Source organism: Sabethes cyaneus, chromosome 3 (assembly GCF_943734655.1).
Source record: "Sabethes cyaneus chromosome 3, idSabCyanKW18_F2, whole genome shotgun sequence".
Classification (NCBI taxonomy): domain Eukaryota; kingdom Metazoa; phylum Arthropoda; class Insecta; order Diptera; family Culicidae; genus Sabethes; species Sabethes cyaneus.
The window spans coordinates 57,955,443-57,970,746 of record NC_071355.1 but is presented as its reverse complement, the minus strand read 5'-3'; the positions used below and the strand labels follow the sequence as shown (position 1 = coordinate 57,970,746).

The 15,304-nt window shown below is 46.3% G+C and overlaps 1 protein-coding gene across 1 annotated transcript in view; it reads right to left on the bottom strand.

The window, feature by feature from the left end:
- Positions 1-3,316: 3,316 nt before the first annotated feature.
- The window catches only part of LOC128739607 (homeobox protein PKNOX2-like), a 58,786-nt gene continuing 46,798 nt past the window's right edge, over positions 3,317-15,304 (bottom strand). The window contains exons 2-3 of the mRNA XM_053835102.1: positions 4,520-4,569; positions 3,317-4,256 (exon numbers count right to left, since the gene is read on the bottom strand). Of these exons, the coding sequence (XP_053691077.1) occupies positions 3,317-4,256; positions 4,520-4,569 (990 nt within the window). The remainder of the gene's footprint in view (positions 4,257-4,519; positions 4,570-15,304) is intronic.

Sequence of the window (15,304 nt, the reverse complement as noted above, 5' to 3'; positions counted from 1 at the left end):
TTGTATGCAAGTAGAATTACTGCAGAATCGAATTTATCTACCTAGCAACTTTCATGTCATGGCTGTTTGTGAAGGACCAAAAGGGGTTGGGTGGATCTATAAGCAATGTCGCTTATATGACCATGCAAACTGATCTTGCGTGATGATTTGTGTGCTAGAAGGGCGCGTTAAAATCCTCTCCGACCCTATATGTCTTGGGCTGGTTACCACATTCCTCATCCAGTCTTCGATTCATTCGATACCCTGATGATCCTTCCCCTAAACGATAATGGTGGTATATGGCAATGTAATAAAATATGTGTTATATGAATATACATTATATGAAGATATATGGACAAAAATAGAACAATCTCACCAGCAGTCCTTCGAATGGAATAGAGTTGAATCATTTGAGTTTACATGAGTGCTTCCATTATTAATTTAATTTTTTCTTCTGGTATCCATGAGCATTATTTAAACTTTCTTCGGCCCAAGTTTTCATTGTACAATAAGAAGTGCTTGCTTCATGAGCTAAAACGAAACAAATAATTAAAACAACTTATGTTAAGCTTACCGATTAACAAACTCGTATGGGCTCAGCCGTCATCCGAATCCGCAGTTTTGAGATCAGGCAGCCGGGAACCGCCCATCATCGCACCTCCTAGCTTGGCTACTCAATAGAGCATTACCGGGTAAGGCCACGTGGAGGCGCTAGGCAGGGGCTGGAGCTATGTTGGACGCTTCCTCATTTGCCTTCCCCATTTCATACCTAGAAGTCTTACTGTTTATGCTCCGAAACTTTTACGATTTATACTAATACAGCTACTGATATTGAATTATGGAAGAATCAATTTGTCTGTTGCGCAATAATATTTCGGACCTTATCAGTTTAATATATCGAAAAAAAAAAATCCAAATATCTAAGAGCCTACAACCTATTTCGGAGCCGTGGCAGACTCCTCGGGATGGAACGAAATGACTTCCTAGCCTTGTTGCGGCATAAGCAAACATGTCTTCACAAGACCGAACAGGAATGGTACCGCTCAAGCTAGAAGCCGTTGGAAAAGAGTGTTCTGTTCAGGCACTTGCGGATAACAATTTAACTCTTCATTCTTATCCTTAAAAGGCGGGTTTGGTCCGCAAGTCCGTCGACAGCAAGCACTCAACCAGTGCACTATGGGCAAAAACGAGAGAAAAAACGGACGCAATTAGGATACGGCCTGCAGGCTTATAAAATATAGGTGATCTTATGTAAAATTTTCCGGAGAATCGCGTGGTGCCGACCCCTTTCCTGTTTATCATCGGTAAGTACCCGATTTTGCTCATTTTCCCCTTTTTTAATATTTTTCACCCTTATTGGACTGTTCCACGCAAGGCTTTGAGAAAACAAAAGTCAAAAACCTAATAATTTTGTATACAAAAGTCCTCAGAATCGAATAGGGTCTAGCTCATTTAGTTTAGAGAACATTATTTTTTTTTGATTGAGCCCCCGTTATCAAACCGATCATACCAAAGGGGAATTCAACCAAAAAAATTAATGTGCTCTAAAATAAATGAGCGAAGCCCTGTTCGATTCTGCGGACTTTTTTACACAAAATTAGTAGATTTTTGTGGTTTGTTTTCTCAAAACCTTGCTTGAATAATCAAATAAGGGTGAAAAATGTTAAAAATAGGGGAAGATGTGCAAAATGGGGCACTTCCCGATAACAAACAGGAAAGGGGTGGGCACCACGCGATTCTCCGGAAAATTTTACATAAGATAACCAATATTTTATAAGCCTGCAGGCCGTATCTTAATTGCGTCCGTTTTTCCTCTCGTTTTTACCCATAGTGCAGTGGGGGCTGCATATGTGTTCTGCTTGGGCACTGGCGGCTAACAGTGAGAAAAAACCTTCCTGTCCTAAAAAGGACGATTTGGTCCGCGAGCACGTTGCAGTAACACTCAGCCAGTGGAGTGGACTGTATACGCATCTGCTACTTCCCAGGACGTCTTCAGAGGATGTGAAGGAAGCACTAGCTCAACTAAAAACTACTCCATTTATTTGCTCTTCAAACTTAAGTTAACACGTGGAAAAACACTGAAACACTGAATGATCGCGCAATGCGCGCACTTCTTATATAGCATGAAATCTTCTTCTTCGTTGCTGCCGCTACTGCTCGTCTCGCACAGAATACGTAGAATGGAAGACGGTGAAAAAAAGATGTGGCCCATTTAGCAGCGGTGGTTCGATGTCTTGGTGCTATTATTGTTGCTTGTAACAACAACATGCAAGAAGAATATTTATGTTTCCAGCCATGTATTGTGTGGCCCGAAACTTCTTGATAGGGGAAGTTCCGAAGTGCTTGAAGGGTTATCCTATTATGATTTGAACACAATATTCGTTCCGGGAGATTTAGTAAATTCATACGATCTTCATAAATTCGCGTATTTCGGTTACGACTTGTAACCTTCATTAGCATGGCAAGTTTATAATTATCCTGTAGATTTGTTCATTAACAGTCCCTGAAGTGATGAACGGCTGACTTATTTTGCCACAGCTGTTGTTCACTTACAAGAGAAGGAATTTTCTGCGATTTTCGACAGTTTCGTTTTCCGTACACTCTCGGAAACTGTAAACTTATAGTTATTCCTGTCTGTCTAGTATTGGCCTTGATGTAGGATCATTATCTATCGCAATGCAAACCTGTTTTGTGAGCTGCTTCATGTATAGCTTCTTTGCGAGAGTTTTGGCCCAAATATTTGGTTTGTCATACCGATCTTGTGCCTTACGAATTTGTGCAGAATCCATGCTTTCACTTTTTTTCCACAACTTTGGACAAGGTTAGGAAAGCAGCGAAAGAGCTGAAAACGACAAAGCAGCTGGAAAGGACGGCATCCCCGCCGAACTTTTTGAAAGTCGGTAGCGAACGGCTGTATTGTGCAAGCCATCAGGTTATACTAAAAGTATGGACTGAGGATGAATTATCTACGGACTGGTTGAAAGGTCTCATATGCCCTATTTACAAAAAGGGCCATCGATTTTCGCATTTTCGCAAGTGCTATGGTTCAAAGTAAGTTTATGTATTTACAGGATTTACTATCTACTATTTACTATACTATTTACATCTATGTTTCATGATTTCCGCGACATATGCAATAATTCATACTATCACCTATCTTATCTTAAATAAATATGTATCTTAAATCTGCTCCTGAATAGTGTAATAAAATTCTTTTCAATTGTGTTTCTTCGTTTATAGAAAAAGTAACGAATTTTCCACATGTTTTTGCTTCAACGACATCCTGTTGTGCGTGTTTTGTTGCCAGACAAAGGTGGCCCCATAGTTGCCTGCCGTCCTAATTGCCTTGTACGCGCTCATCGTCCTGTTCCATTTCTCGTTGGCGCACAGCAACGGCCGTTTCCATCAGCAAGTAGAGGTTTTGAAACTGGTCTTCCGTTTGTTCGGTTTGAAATTCCTCTTCCTCAGGATATTCATATTCGATATTGCTTTCGTCCGACCGATAAATAATATGGTCTTCGAAAGCTACATCTTCCTCCACTTTGACCAGTCCGCTAGGTGTTCGCACATACTGCTGGCCCACGTTGGAAATAATTACACCTTCCTCAATGACTTCTTCTTCCTCGATGATTTCCTCGGTAGCACCCACAATAATTTCAGACGCAAGACTCATCGACACTGTGTTGGGATCTTGCATGGTGACTAGTTGACTATTTAACTTTTTATCCCGCCGTGAAATAGTGTACTGTAAAGGATCGTGACCCTCGCGCCTTATCATTTCCGGCAAGATCCTGCGTCTGGCGTTAATAAACCAATTGCAAACCTGAAGTACGGTCAGATTCGCATCCTGGGAAAGCGTTACCTTTTCCGCATCGCTAGGATACGCGTTGTACCTATGTTCGTACAACCAGCGTTTCAAAATCTCCACAGAACGTTTAGGCAAGTTGTGCCCTCGTCTGCGGATAGCCGAAAGTTCATTCGGACTAATGCCGTCCATTTGAACCAAATCGAAAGTATGCTCCTGGTCTGAACCTTCCGTATCATATGTGCTCGATGCCGGTTGGAAATTGAGCTCTTGAGCATAATTTTCCTGTTGAAGCAACTTTGCTTGATAATCGTCTTCTCGACCCAAATCGCAGATGCTGGAGCGTTTGACAGCTGGTGTTGTTTCTTTTGGAACAGAAGTAATTTCATATTCTTCATGCTGCAGCATTTCAACCGAAGAGAAGATGACCTCCTCGGTCTCCACGATTTGCTGTATTTCCTCAATTTTGATGCTTTTGTAGTAATTGTGGCAGAAAACAAAGGTAAAAACGCACCACCTTGGTGAAGTAAGTTTTTCTTTTTGCCTAGTGCCGAACGAAAATTCAACCTAGGCCTGCTGAGTTCTCTTTTTCATTGCACACGCATTATTCCTGAGTTTTCACCATTTCGAGCCTCGCTGCTCCTGCAGAAAGTAGTTATTTCAACGACAGCCACCTAGAGGGTTTACCGAAAACCAAACGCAGGAAGAAACGAGTGGACCAGAACTTTTTTTTACGAGTAGGGAAATCTGCTGAGCACCTTAGAAGATACGGTACTATCAGACACCTGAGAAGACAACTCAGGGAGTGGGGTTTGGTATCCTGACCCCCCTAATGAGGCGTGAGAATCCGGACCCACTGAAACCCTACTCGAGTCTCCAGCCTCAATCCCCCCTGGCACCACCATATTGATTATACTTTAGGGAGGGGCTATTGTGCTTAACGCACTCTCTTAGATAACTACTGGACTATGATAGTTAGGCTGTTTATTCGCCATTGATTGGCTTTCCAGCGATTTTGTAGCTCAAGTACGATTTGGGTAGCAGCCGCATTGACCGCTCCCCAGACGTCCGAGCTAGAACACATCCTTTGGACTAAGTTATCCGGAGTAGTGTCCTGACGGCTCACTGCTATCATGTTGCCTCTCGCGCCCGCGAAACGAGGGCATATGAAGAAAGCATGTTCTGCAGTTTCCTCAACATCCACGCATTCGGGACATGCGGGGGACTCCGCATGCCCAAACTTGTACAAGTACTGTCTAAAACAACCATGCCCTGACAGAATCTGTGTCAGGTGGAAGTTGACTTCGGCGTGGCGCCTGTTGACCCACCCGGATAGTTCCGGGAGAAGTCGATGTGTCCACCGGCCTTTTGTGTAATTAGATCATGCCCGCTGCCATGTGGTCATCGAGGCCGATCTTGTGGTACTCCATATGCCTCTAGTTCCACGTTGGTTGAAGCACTCTATGTCCTCGCTGATGATCATACCCGCTAAGACGCAGATTGCGTTATGTGAAACTGTGCAATTACGCTTTTGCCACTCTCAAGCACATGAGGACGATAGGTGCTTTCCAGCTTGGCTAGATAGCTTTTGGTAACGCCGAAGACCACACCGGCCCTCCGTACCTGAGTATACCTGAGTATGGACTGGACCACGTTGGCTAATAGCCTTCGCTTGCTGCCATATACCGCAGAGCTATTAGCCTCTGCACTATTTCGTTAACGCGGTCCTTCAAACTCCTGGGAGTCACGGTCGACGACAAGCTCAAGTTCGGGAGCCACGTCGACTATGCCTGCAAGAAGGCGTCAACAGCTATTTCGGCATTGTCTCGTATGATATCAATGCCGAAATAGTTGTGGAAGCTTTCTTGCATGCATAGTCGACGTGGCTCCCGAACTTGAGCTTGTCGTCGACCATGGCTCCCAGGAGTTTTAAGGACCGCGTTGACGAAATAGTGCAGTCTCCGACGCTGATATTTGCTTGCTGCACCGACTTGCGGTTGTTCACCACGATGACCTCTGTTTTATGATGCGCCAGGTCTAGTTTCCTGGATCGCATCCAATCTTCAACAATGCTTAGAGAGTGGGCAGCCGTCAACCCAACCTCTCTGATAGATTTACTGCAGACTTCTAAGGTAATGTCGTCTGCAAAGCCGACAATCAGCATTCTTGCCGGGAACTTTATCCTCAAATCCTCGACATACATGTCGTTCCACAACACCGGGCCCAGTATAGAACCTTGCAGAACCCCTGCGGTGATTGGAACGCACTTTTGACCCTCCTCCGGGTTATAGCATAGCACACGATTCCGGAAATAATTTTCCAGAATCCTGTACAGCGACACCGGCACTTGGACGTTTCGAAGCGAGTTGACTATGGAGTCCCAACTAGCACTATTAAACGCATTTCTGATGTCGAGCGTGACAACTGCGCAATAGCGGATACCTGTCCTCTTGCGCTGGATCGCCACCTCGGCTGTCTTTGTGACGGAGGTTTTCCCGGCTTCGGCAAAAGGACCAGGTTCTGTCTCTTCCATCTGTCCGGGAAGTGGCCATTTTCCAGGCATCTACTCATTACTGCCGAATAATTCGGGAGTCTCTAGAATAACCGCTTTAATGGCCATATTCGGGATTCCATCTGGCCCCGGTGCCTTGGTCACCTTTAGGGATTTAGCGATCTCAATGAGTTCCTCGTTCGTAACTGTCGCTTTCTCCCCGACCTCTAAACCGTCGTCGCCCGAATATGGTTGGCGTGGAGGCCGACCATCCCAAGCAGAATGTGAGTTTTATTGTACTCTTATGCTGGTCTTCAAGACCAAATTTGGTATTAAATGCCATCATAAAAGTGCAATATAACCCAAATTGTTACTTGGGATTCTGCGCTATAGTCTGAGATACTGGAACGTCGGCAGTGGGGCGACTTAGCGGCCTGAGGTCAGGGCCTTGGTTGTTGGCGCGGAAAGAGGCCCTCGATGATCCGCTCCAGCATCTCTGGCGATCGCTCTGCGGGTCTTGGTACGCACGCCCTTGGTCTTTGCCATTACGATCCTGTGCTACTCGACATTCTGCCCTGCTCTCGCCCGAACGAGCTCTTTACATGATTCTTCTTGCACGAAAGCAGGCTCCGTGGAGTTCCGCAATTTCTTCTGTCCACCAGTAAGCCGGTGGCCTACCTTACCTAGCTCGGCTTTTCCTCGGCGTCACACGTTCGCGACAGTACCTCAACCAAATGATCAGCGTTCGGATCGAGCATACCACGATCACCGCACTCTCTTCGGATCACTTCCACATACTTCGGGATCGAAGTATGATGTCTCTCATCCACGGGTGGTTGGAGTCTCGGCTCTACTTGCCCGCCGCCTGCAGCCTCGTTATCTGACCGATACCATAGCGAACCGCCTGACGGTCACTGTGAGTGTAGCCATTGTCTACCCTCCAGTCTCCTTTCAGACCAGGACTGCCGAATGTCACGTCAATGATAGACTCCGCACCATTCCTACTGAAGGTACTTGTGGTGCCGACGTTGGCCAGATCTACGTTGAGTTTTGCCAGAGCTTCAAGCAGAATCCGACCCCTATGGTTCGTGCGACGACTTCCCCATTCTACCGCCCAAGCGTTAAAGTCGCCCGCCGCAACCAACGGCCTTAGACCAGTCAGCACAACTGATACTAGGTCTACCATCCGCGTAAACTGCTCGATAGACCAACTCGGCGGAGCATAACAGCTGCAGTAGAACACTCCACCCACTTTGGCAACCGCAAATCCCTCGTCTGCAGTTGACACAACCTCTTGAACCTGCTGGGAACCTGCTTGTCGTCCATATAGCCGTCGTCTCGGGCCTATCCGACAACTAGTTACCGTTTCCAGCAGGGATGCGGTATGGGTCCGAGATGATTGCAGTGTCCGTCAACGACTCAGTAACTGCTTGGTACAACAGTTACTGAGCCGCGTAGCAGTGATTCAAGTTCAGTTGCGCTACGCCCGTGTTTTAGTCGCCGGCACGTCTACCGGGCACTTCGGGCTTCCTGTTGTATGCTTAGCGTACCGTTGGCCGGTACATATCAGGCACTTGGGTGGCGCAGTACAGTCTCTCGCTATATGGCCCGTACCGCCACATCCCCTGCAAAAGTGGCTTCGGTCTGGCCCCTTACAGCTCCAGGACCTGTGCCCTCTCTCAAAGCACCGGAAGCAGGCCTCCGGCTGCTGGAACACACTCAGTGGGCATACAGACCATCCCACCTTCAGCTTAACCACTTTCAGGGCTGCATTTCCGTCTACCTTCAACAACCCCACCGGCACCAGGAGGGGGGCCCAACGTGCATGATGGCTCGACCAGGTCGAAAGCGATTTGCGATTTCTGAGACGACTAGGAAATTGGCGACGAGTGGCCCAAGACCGAGTTGAAAGGAGACGAGTGCTTGAAACAGCACGAGCCACCCCGGCTCTATGCTGCTGAAGAAGAAGAAGATTTCCGTCTACCAGTGGAAGTCTTGTTGTAGCTACCTGGGTTTCCGCCGGTCACTTGCGCAGACGAACTGCTTCTGTAGTCACCACCACGTTACATTGCTCCTTGAGAGCTCGTGCCAGTTCGACCGCTTCAGTGATCTCGTCCAGGTGTTTAAGCTGGAGAGTCATCTCAGGCGTTAGTGCGCGGATCTGTCCGCTATCACCAAGGACCTTTCCTGCCAGCACTTTGTAGGCAGAACCCTTCGTGCGGGAGCGGCGGATATTCCGCACATCTGCGTCAAGACCCTTTAGCTGATTGTCTCCTCTCATGGCCTTCAAAACTTCTGAATATCTCAGCCCCTCAGTATTGAGGATAAGGGCATCACCTTTGCTCCTCTTTTTTCTGACCACTTTCGGTGGAGTTCGATCCTCCTCTTTCTTCCTGGCCTTCTTCTTTTTCACTAATTCCTACTGATTGTCGGATGCGTGTTGTTACCATCGGTGGGTTCTTCAGTTGGCTTGCGACCCTCAGCGATCAAGTGCTTCTTTGGGCCCGTGGGGGCTTCTTCCGCTGGGGACTGCCTTGCACGTTTGGAGGATACCTTGTTGTCATTGGACTGCTCCGTAGTCACAAGGGCCACGGTGTGGTCAGTCGTTGACAGGTAGGCATCCGTTTGTACAGACCTAGATTCAAACGCCTTCTCGGTCTCTTTGTCTGCCACTTTTACTCGCGCTTCGAGTTCACTGTGTTCCTTCGTCGCAGTACGCATGGTGCTCCGAAGCATGAGCAGACTTGGTTTCAGGTCCTTCGCCAGGGTGCTGCGACCTGCCACGAAGTCGATAATGGCATCGAGCTGATGAGACGCTGCTACCCCTCTTGGTAGCATGTCTCTTTTTCCGTCCACTGCTTTTATTAGCGACGGGCCGTTCATTGCTGCGACCGGCGTAGAGGCAGTTGGAGCGACAGGTGTGCCGCTTCCCTTTTCGCCTACGCTGGCGCTTCTACTCGTATTCATCAGCAGAGACCTCTGGATACCACCTCTTGCGAACGGATTATCTAATCCGTCCGCGCTCACTAAAGTTAAGTTATTTTGGTTTTGATTGTTTATATAGAATCCCACGGGATGAGGGGAAAGTAGAATCCGCCGCATCAGAGCCCCTCATGATGCTGTAAGGGCTGATTACTGTGGAGGGCGCTCTGGTACTCCACAGGCTCCGTTTGAGGCTGAGTATTTATAGAACCTCCCCCACCATTCATGCCTCGGCACGGGTCGCATGACATCTTGGATTAGGGGTTTATCCATTCACGTTTTTACTTTTAGCCATGGATAACAGCTATTAAAACCTTCCTCCTTTGGGAGCTTTGGACCCTCTACTCAGGTTCTCAGTATTTTCAGGTTCATCGAACATGCTTCTACCGAGATCCATCATTTGCAGACGGAGAGTTTACACTCAGCCTTCGCATGAGTGAGAGTAGGGGAGAGAAGGGGCTTCTCTGTCCGCATACGACCCTAGTTTCCACCGGTTGTCCGATTTTCACTATGGAACGTATCCCGGCTGGTACCACGAGGAGGTAGAGATAGGAGTTGCTGAATAAGAGGCTATGTGGAACTTTGTGGTAGTTCTGGAGGGCATTATTCAACCATTTACCATCCAGTGGACCAGAACTAGGTACGTCGTAGAGCAGTTTACCTCTCAACATCAAATGTTACCCATTATGTTTAAAATACAGAAGTTTTTGGAGCGTCTTAGTAGAATACGAAACATGGTATTAAATAAAAAATCAGAGGGGTTGTGTACAAGACACGACCGCATATATAGGTGACGCAGGACTACGTAAGTCTCTTTGTAGTGATAGTAGCATGTATTCATGTTTGTAATCATTCGATTATTCTTGTATACATGCTACATGCCTTGTATGTAACATTTATCAAAGTAGTAACATTGCATACGTTCAATTCTCAAAAGGTTGTGCATTTGAAAACAATTTAACAAAATCAAGAACACAAACTATTGCTTTCCTGCTACCTTACAGAAATTAAAGATTGTTTTTATTACCCATGGTTCCCCACGTTGAAGGGATTTTACCAATTCAATCCTATTTTATCAACAGCACATCTTTTCACTACACTTCTAATGAAACGGCAAGCATGCGTATTATAACCGACCACTACATCTGCAGCACATTTTTCCAACACAGATATCAAATTCGCCGAGGTTTAACGGTCTCGCAGTAAAGAATTTGCGATCTGTTGGGACAACGAACTTGTGTCATTTTTTTCTGGCACACTTCCCTAACACAGACATCAAATTGGAATAGGTTTAATCGCGTTCGTATGAAATCTGTTGGCACGAGGGGGCTTTGTTACTCTCTCTGGCGTACTTCCCAAGCAAGGACATCAAAATGGTGTAGGTAGAACCGCGGTGTTCAGAAATCTTGTTGAAATGAGGAAACTTTGTCACTTGTTTTGGCTTACTTCCCAAGCACAGATATCAAATTGGTATAGGTTTAGATCATTGCAAAGAATCTTCCAACCAAACACGAAGCAAGAATTCTGGTAAAACATAGGTCCATTATTTTCAATTTTTCAATAGTTCAACATTAAGAATCCATACTTTTCTTCATTTGGGTCAATTCTTAGAAGATTTTCCGATCGATTGGTGTAAGAATATTAAAAATCGATCGGAAAACCGCTGAGCTATTAACGCTCAAAACCTTTCATTTTTCGTGACGCTCGCATTTTTCGATTTTTTGGAATGACACCCTATCTCAAAACTTGCCGTAAGACGTAGTCCTACGTCAAAATCTTTCTGTGTTCGAAAACAGACACTGAGGAAGCCTGGAAGTCGTAGGCGAAATACGTATCTGTCAAGAATAAATATACACAGTAGAATTAAATTCGATAAGTTTTCTTTTTATTTAATTCCAGGTTCAAGATACCTACTGCTAAAAAATTGAGCATAAGCATTGGAACTGTACTCGGAGAAAACCTCACGGTCCTTGACGCACGTACCAGGGATAAATGTTTCTGATGGTGTACGGTACATCAGAGATCAGAACAAACAAGTTTAAAAAGAAAGTCTTGGTATGGCAAGCAATCTGCTCGAGCGGATTGATAACTTATTCAATTTAAGCTTCCGCTTGTTAGATAGAATTTATTGGTTTCCGTTTAAGAGTTATAGTGTTGTTGCGAGAGCTACGTACGCTAACTGCATGAAGCTCTCTTCCTCTGTGGAGCTAGGTGCTTCGACCCTCGAAGACGAATTGACCAGCGTACAGTCGGCCGTCAATCAGACCGTAACCACAGGGTTAGGTGGAGAAACCTCGAGTTCACAAAATGACTGGTTTGGGGCGCATGCCAACAAGTTTTCTTCTTCTTCTGCATAGAGCCTGGGTGCATCGTGCTGTTTCAAGCACTCGTCTCCATTCAACTCGGTCTTGGGCCACTCGTCGCCAATTTCCTAGTCGTCTTAGAAGTCGCAAATCGCTTTCGACCTGGTCGAGCCATCGTGCACGTTGGGCCCCCCTGTTCCTGGTGCCGGTGGGGTTATTGACGAGGACTATTTTCGTCGCACTGTCGTCCGGTATCCTTATGACGTGTCCGGCCCACCGTAGCCTGCTAACTTTCGCTAGATGTACGATGGTAGTCTCGCCAAGCAATGTCTGTAGCTCATGATTCATACGTCTCTGCCACTCTCTGCTTACAGTTTGTACTCCGCCAAATATCGTCCGCAGCACTTTCCGCTCGAACACGGCAAGGGCGCGTATGTACTCCGTGAGCAGCGTCACGGCTTCAAGTCCATAAAGAACTACCGGCCTAATAAAAGTTTTGTACATTGTTAGTTTCGTGCGGCGGCGTACGCTTCATGATCGTAGCGTTTTACGAAGGGCAAAGTAGGCCCGATTTCCTGGTTGGATGCGCCGCTGGATCTCCTTACTAGTGTTGTTGTCCGCGGTCACCAGCGATCCCAAATACACGAACTCCTCTACCACTTCTAGTCGCCGTCAACGGTTACCGTCTGTGGGAGACGCGCGTTTGTTTCCTTTGAGCCTCTTCCTTTCAAGTATTTGGTCTTCGACGCATTTGTTTTTAGCCCAATTCTCATAGACTCCGCTTTCAGTCTGGCGTAGATTGCCTCCGTCGTCGCCATGTTCCTGGCAATGATATCGAAGTAATCTGCAAAGCCTAGAAGTTGGCTACCCTTGGTAAAAATCGTGTCTCACGTTTCGATGCCCGCTCATCGGACCACCCCCTCAAGAGCGATGTTGAACAGCACGAAACACATCACTCGATTCAATGTAGCTCTGCCAGTCGCGCAGTTTGTCCGGAAAACCGTGTTCGTGCATTATCTGCCATAGCTTGTCCGGATCGACTGTATCACATGCTGCTTTGAAATCAATAAAGATGTGATGCGTGGGCACGTTGTACTCCCGACATTTCTGCAAGATCTTTCGGATAGTAAAAATTTGGTCCATAGCTGCGCGAGCCCCCATGAAACCCGCCTGATAATTTCCTACGAAACCTTGTGCTATCGGTGACAACCGGCGTAACAGGATCTGGGAGAGTACCTTGTAGACGGTGTTTACCGGTACATCAGTCGAGCAGACCATCCTTTGGAACAAACCACTCCTTCTATACATTCCTCCGGTAGCTTGTCTTCCTCCCAAATCCTCGAAATAACCCAGTGTAGAGCCTTTGCTAGCGTTTCTCCACCATGTTTATAAAGCTCTGGCGGTAGGGGGTCCTTCCCAGCGTCTTTATTAGCTTTCATCAGCCCGATTTCTCATTTGACTTCTTGGAGATCAGGTGCTAGGACATTACTATCTTCCATGGGCGCTCCTAGGTTAATTTCCGCTTCGCCTCCTTCTGCGACTTCGCCATTGAGGTGTTCATCGAAGAACTGCTTCCATCTGTCGACCACCTCGCGCTCGTTTGTGATCAGACTCCCTCCCTCGTCCCTACAAATGTCAGGTTTCGGTGTGTAGCGCTTCCGAGTTTGGTTCACCTTCTCATAAAACTTGTCCTTAGCTCGGTATAGTTGCTCTAATTCTTCACGATCTCTGTCCTCCTTTTGGCGCTTTTTTCTCCTCAATATCGTGGTCAATTGGTTCCTAACTCGTCGGTATTTGGCCAGGTTCTAGAGAGACAATACTTAGATAATTTTTCCAAGCAGTTTTTTCCTGTCCACCGCTTGTTGGCATTCCCCATCAAACCAATCATTTTGTATACTCCGAGGCTTAATACCTAGTGCGGTAGCGGCCTCTCCGATGGCCGAGCGTATTCTGCCCCAACCGTCGTCGAGGTTTGAAGCACCTAACTCCTCGGAAGAAGGCAGTGCCTCATTCAGTACTCGCGCGTAGTTCTCGGCACCTTGCGGGTTATCTAGCTGCCTGATGTTCAGCCGAGGAGGGCGGCTTTGACGTGTCCGGTATACGGTGGGCTATCTCGTTGATAGCCTTCCAATCTATTACGCGATCTTGCATTCCGCCCAACACTACGAAGTCCGTTCCCAGTTCATTGGTAGCGCCGCCGATCTGGTAAAACTGGGCCTTACCGCCACGGATCTTCCATACCTTCTCACCTTTGAAACAGATTTTCTGCAGAGCTACGATGCCGAGTTTGTGGCGTTCAAGCTGTTCAACCAGCACCCGCTCGCCTGCGAAATTTAGCAATCTGCAGTTCCAAGTACCGAGTCTCCATTCGTCGTCCTTGTTCCGTCGCCTAGGTCGATGCTGAATATTCCCCTCCGAATTTGCTTGAATTTTGTAAGTGTTGTAAATTAATTTAAGTGTGTAGCCGTGGCAACACTACCGAGTCTCGCGATGGGGCTACGCGATGGGTCTTATAGTGCCGAGACTCACTATACCTCCTTCCCGGTTAGTATACGACCTTAGTTTCCACAGGGGTTGGTTACCCAATCTCCGCTAAGGTTGCTCGTATTCCGCCTGGTACCACGAGGAGGTCGGGATCGGAGTTGCTGGATAAGAGGCTAAGGACCACTATGGGGTCTATATTCCGCATTATCCAGCCATTTACCAGGCAACAACAACAAGTATTCAGCATAATTGGCCTAACGTTTTATGACAAGGCATGCGTAACATAATTTCTCCATCTATTTTGGTCCCTGACAGCTGGTCTCCAGTTCTGCGGGCATCCAGTGTTCGCCATATTTTACTCCACCTAATCGTATCACCTCGCTCGCTGTACCCCTCTTCGTCTTGTACGATGGTTCTTAGCACCCACCGTTCGAAAACTCCGAGTGCTCGTAGGTCCTCTTCTAGCAGTGTCCACGTTTCGTGCCCGTAGAGGACAATCGGAAAGCGTTTTTTTTGTTAGGGGGGACTCAGACTACTTTGTCCATTGAATTGAACTTTTGTAGCGTTTTGTATAGTACACTCAAGTACTTTTTTTACACGGTTTAGTTTTTTGAGTATTAAGAACGGGGTAACTTAGAGACCATTCATTTATTTCTCAATACATTTGGGAGTAGCTCGACATTCCTCACGTACAGTGCTGTTAATATTCATCAGCATAACGTTCAAACTTCTGGATTATCAGTCTGCCTTGCATTGAAAATCTGCTTGCTTTGATCAAACTTACATAATAACTATATACAGCAAGCATGAACTTCATGCACGAGAATATAGAATATCAGCGCCCTGTGATATTGTAACAAACTGATATTCACGTTTGAGCAGTGAAAATCAACAAAAAAAAATTATGTTGTTATTTAGCATCTATTGCGTTCAGATGTTGGCCATAAGATTTTTCTTTTCATTTACTGCATTTAAAATTGTTTTTTTCCTGAAGTGAATATCACCTTCTGGGTTTGAAAATCACTTTCTCCTGTTCTATTTTCACGATATATTGAACTTGTATACTATGATGAAAATCACTGTGCAGTTGTACATACGAAACTCAGAGGCATAAAAAACAATGTATGCTAAGAAAAAAGATTTTCTGTTTTGTTTGAAATTCGGTGATAATTAAAGGCCCGTGAGTCACGTAGATTGTAAATAGTTCCTTAGCTGCACCGTTTTCGAGTAATCGAAAAAAACAAACCGTGTAAAAAAAGA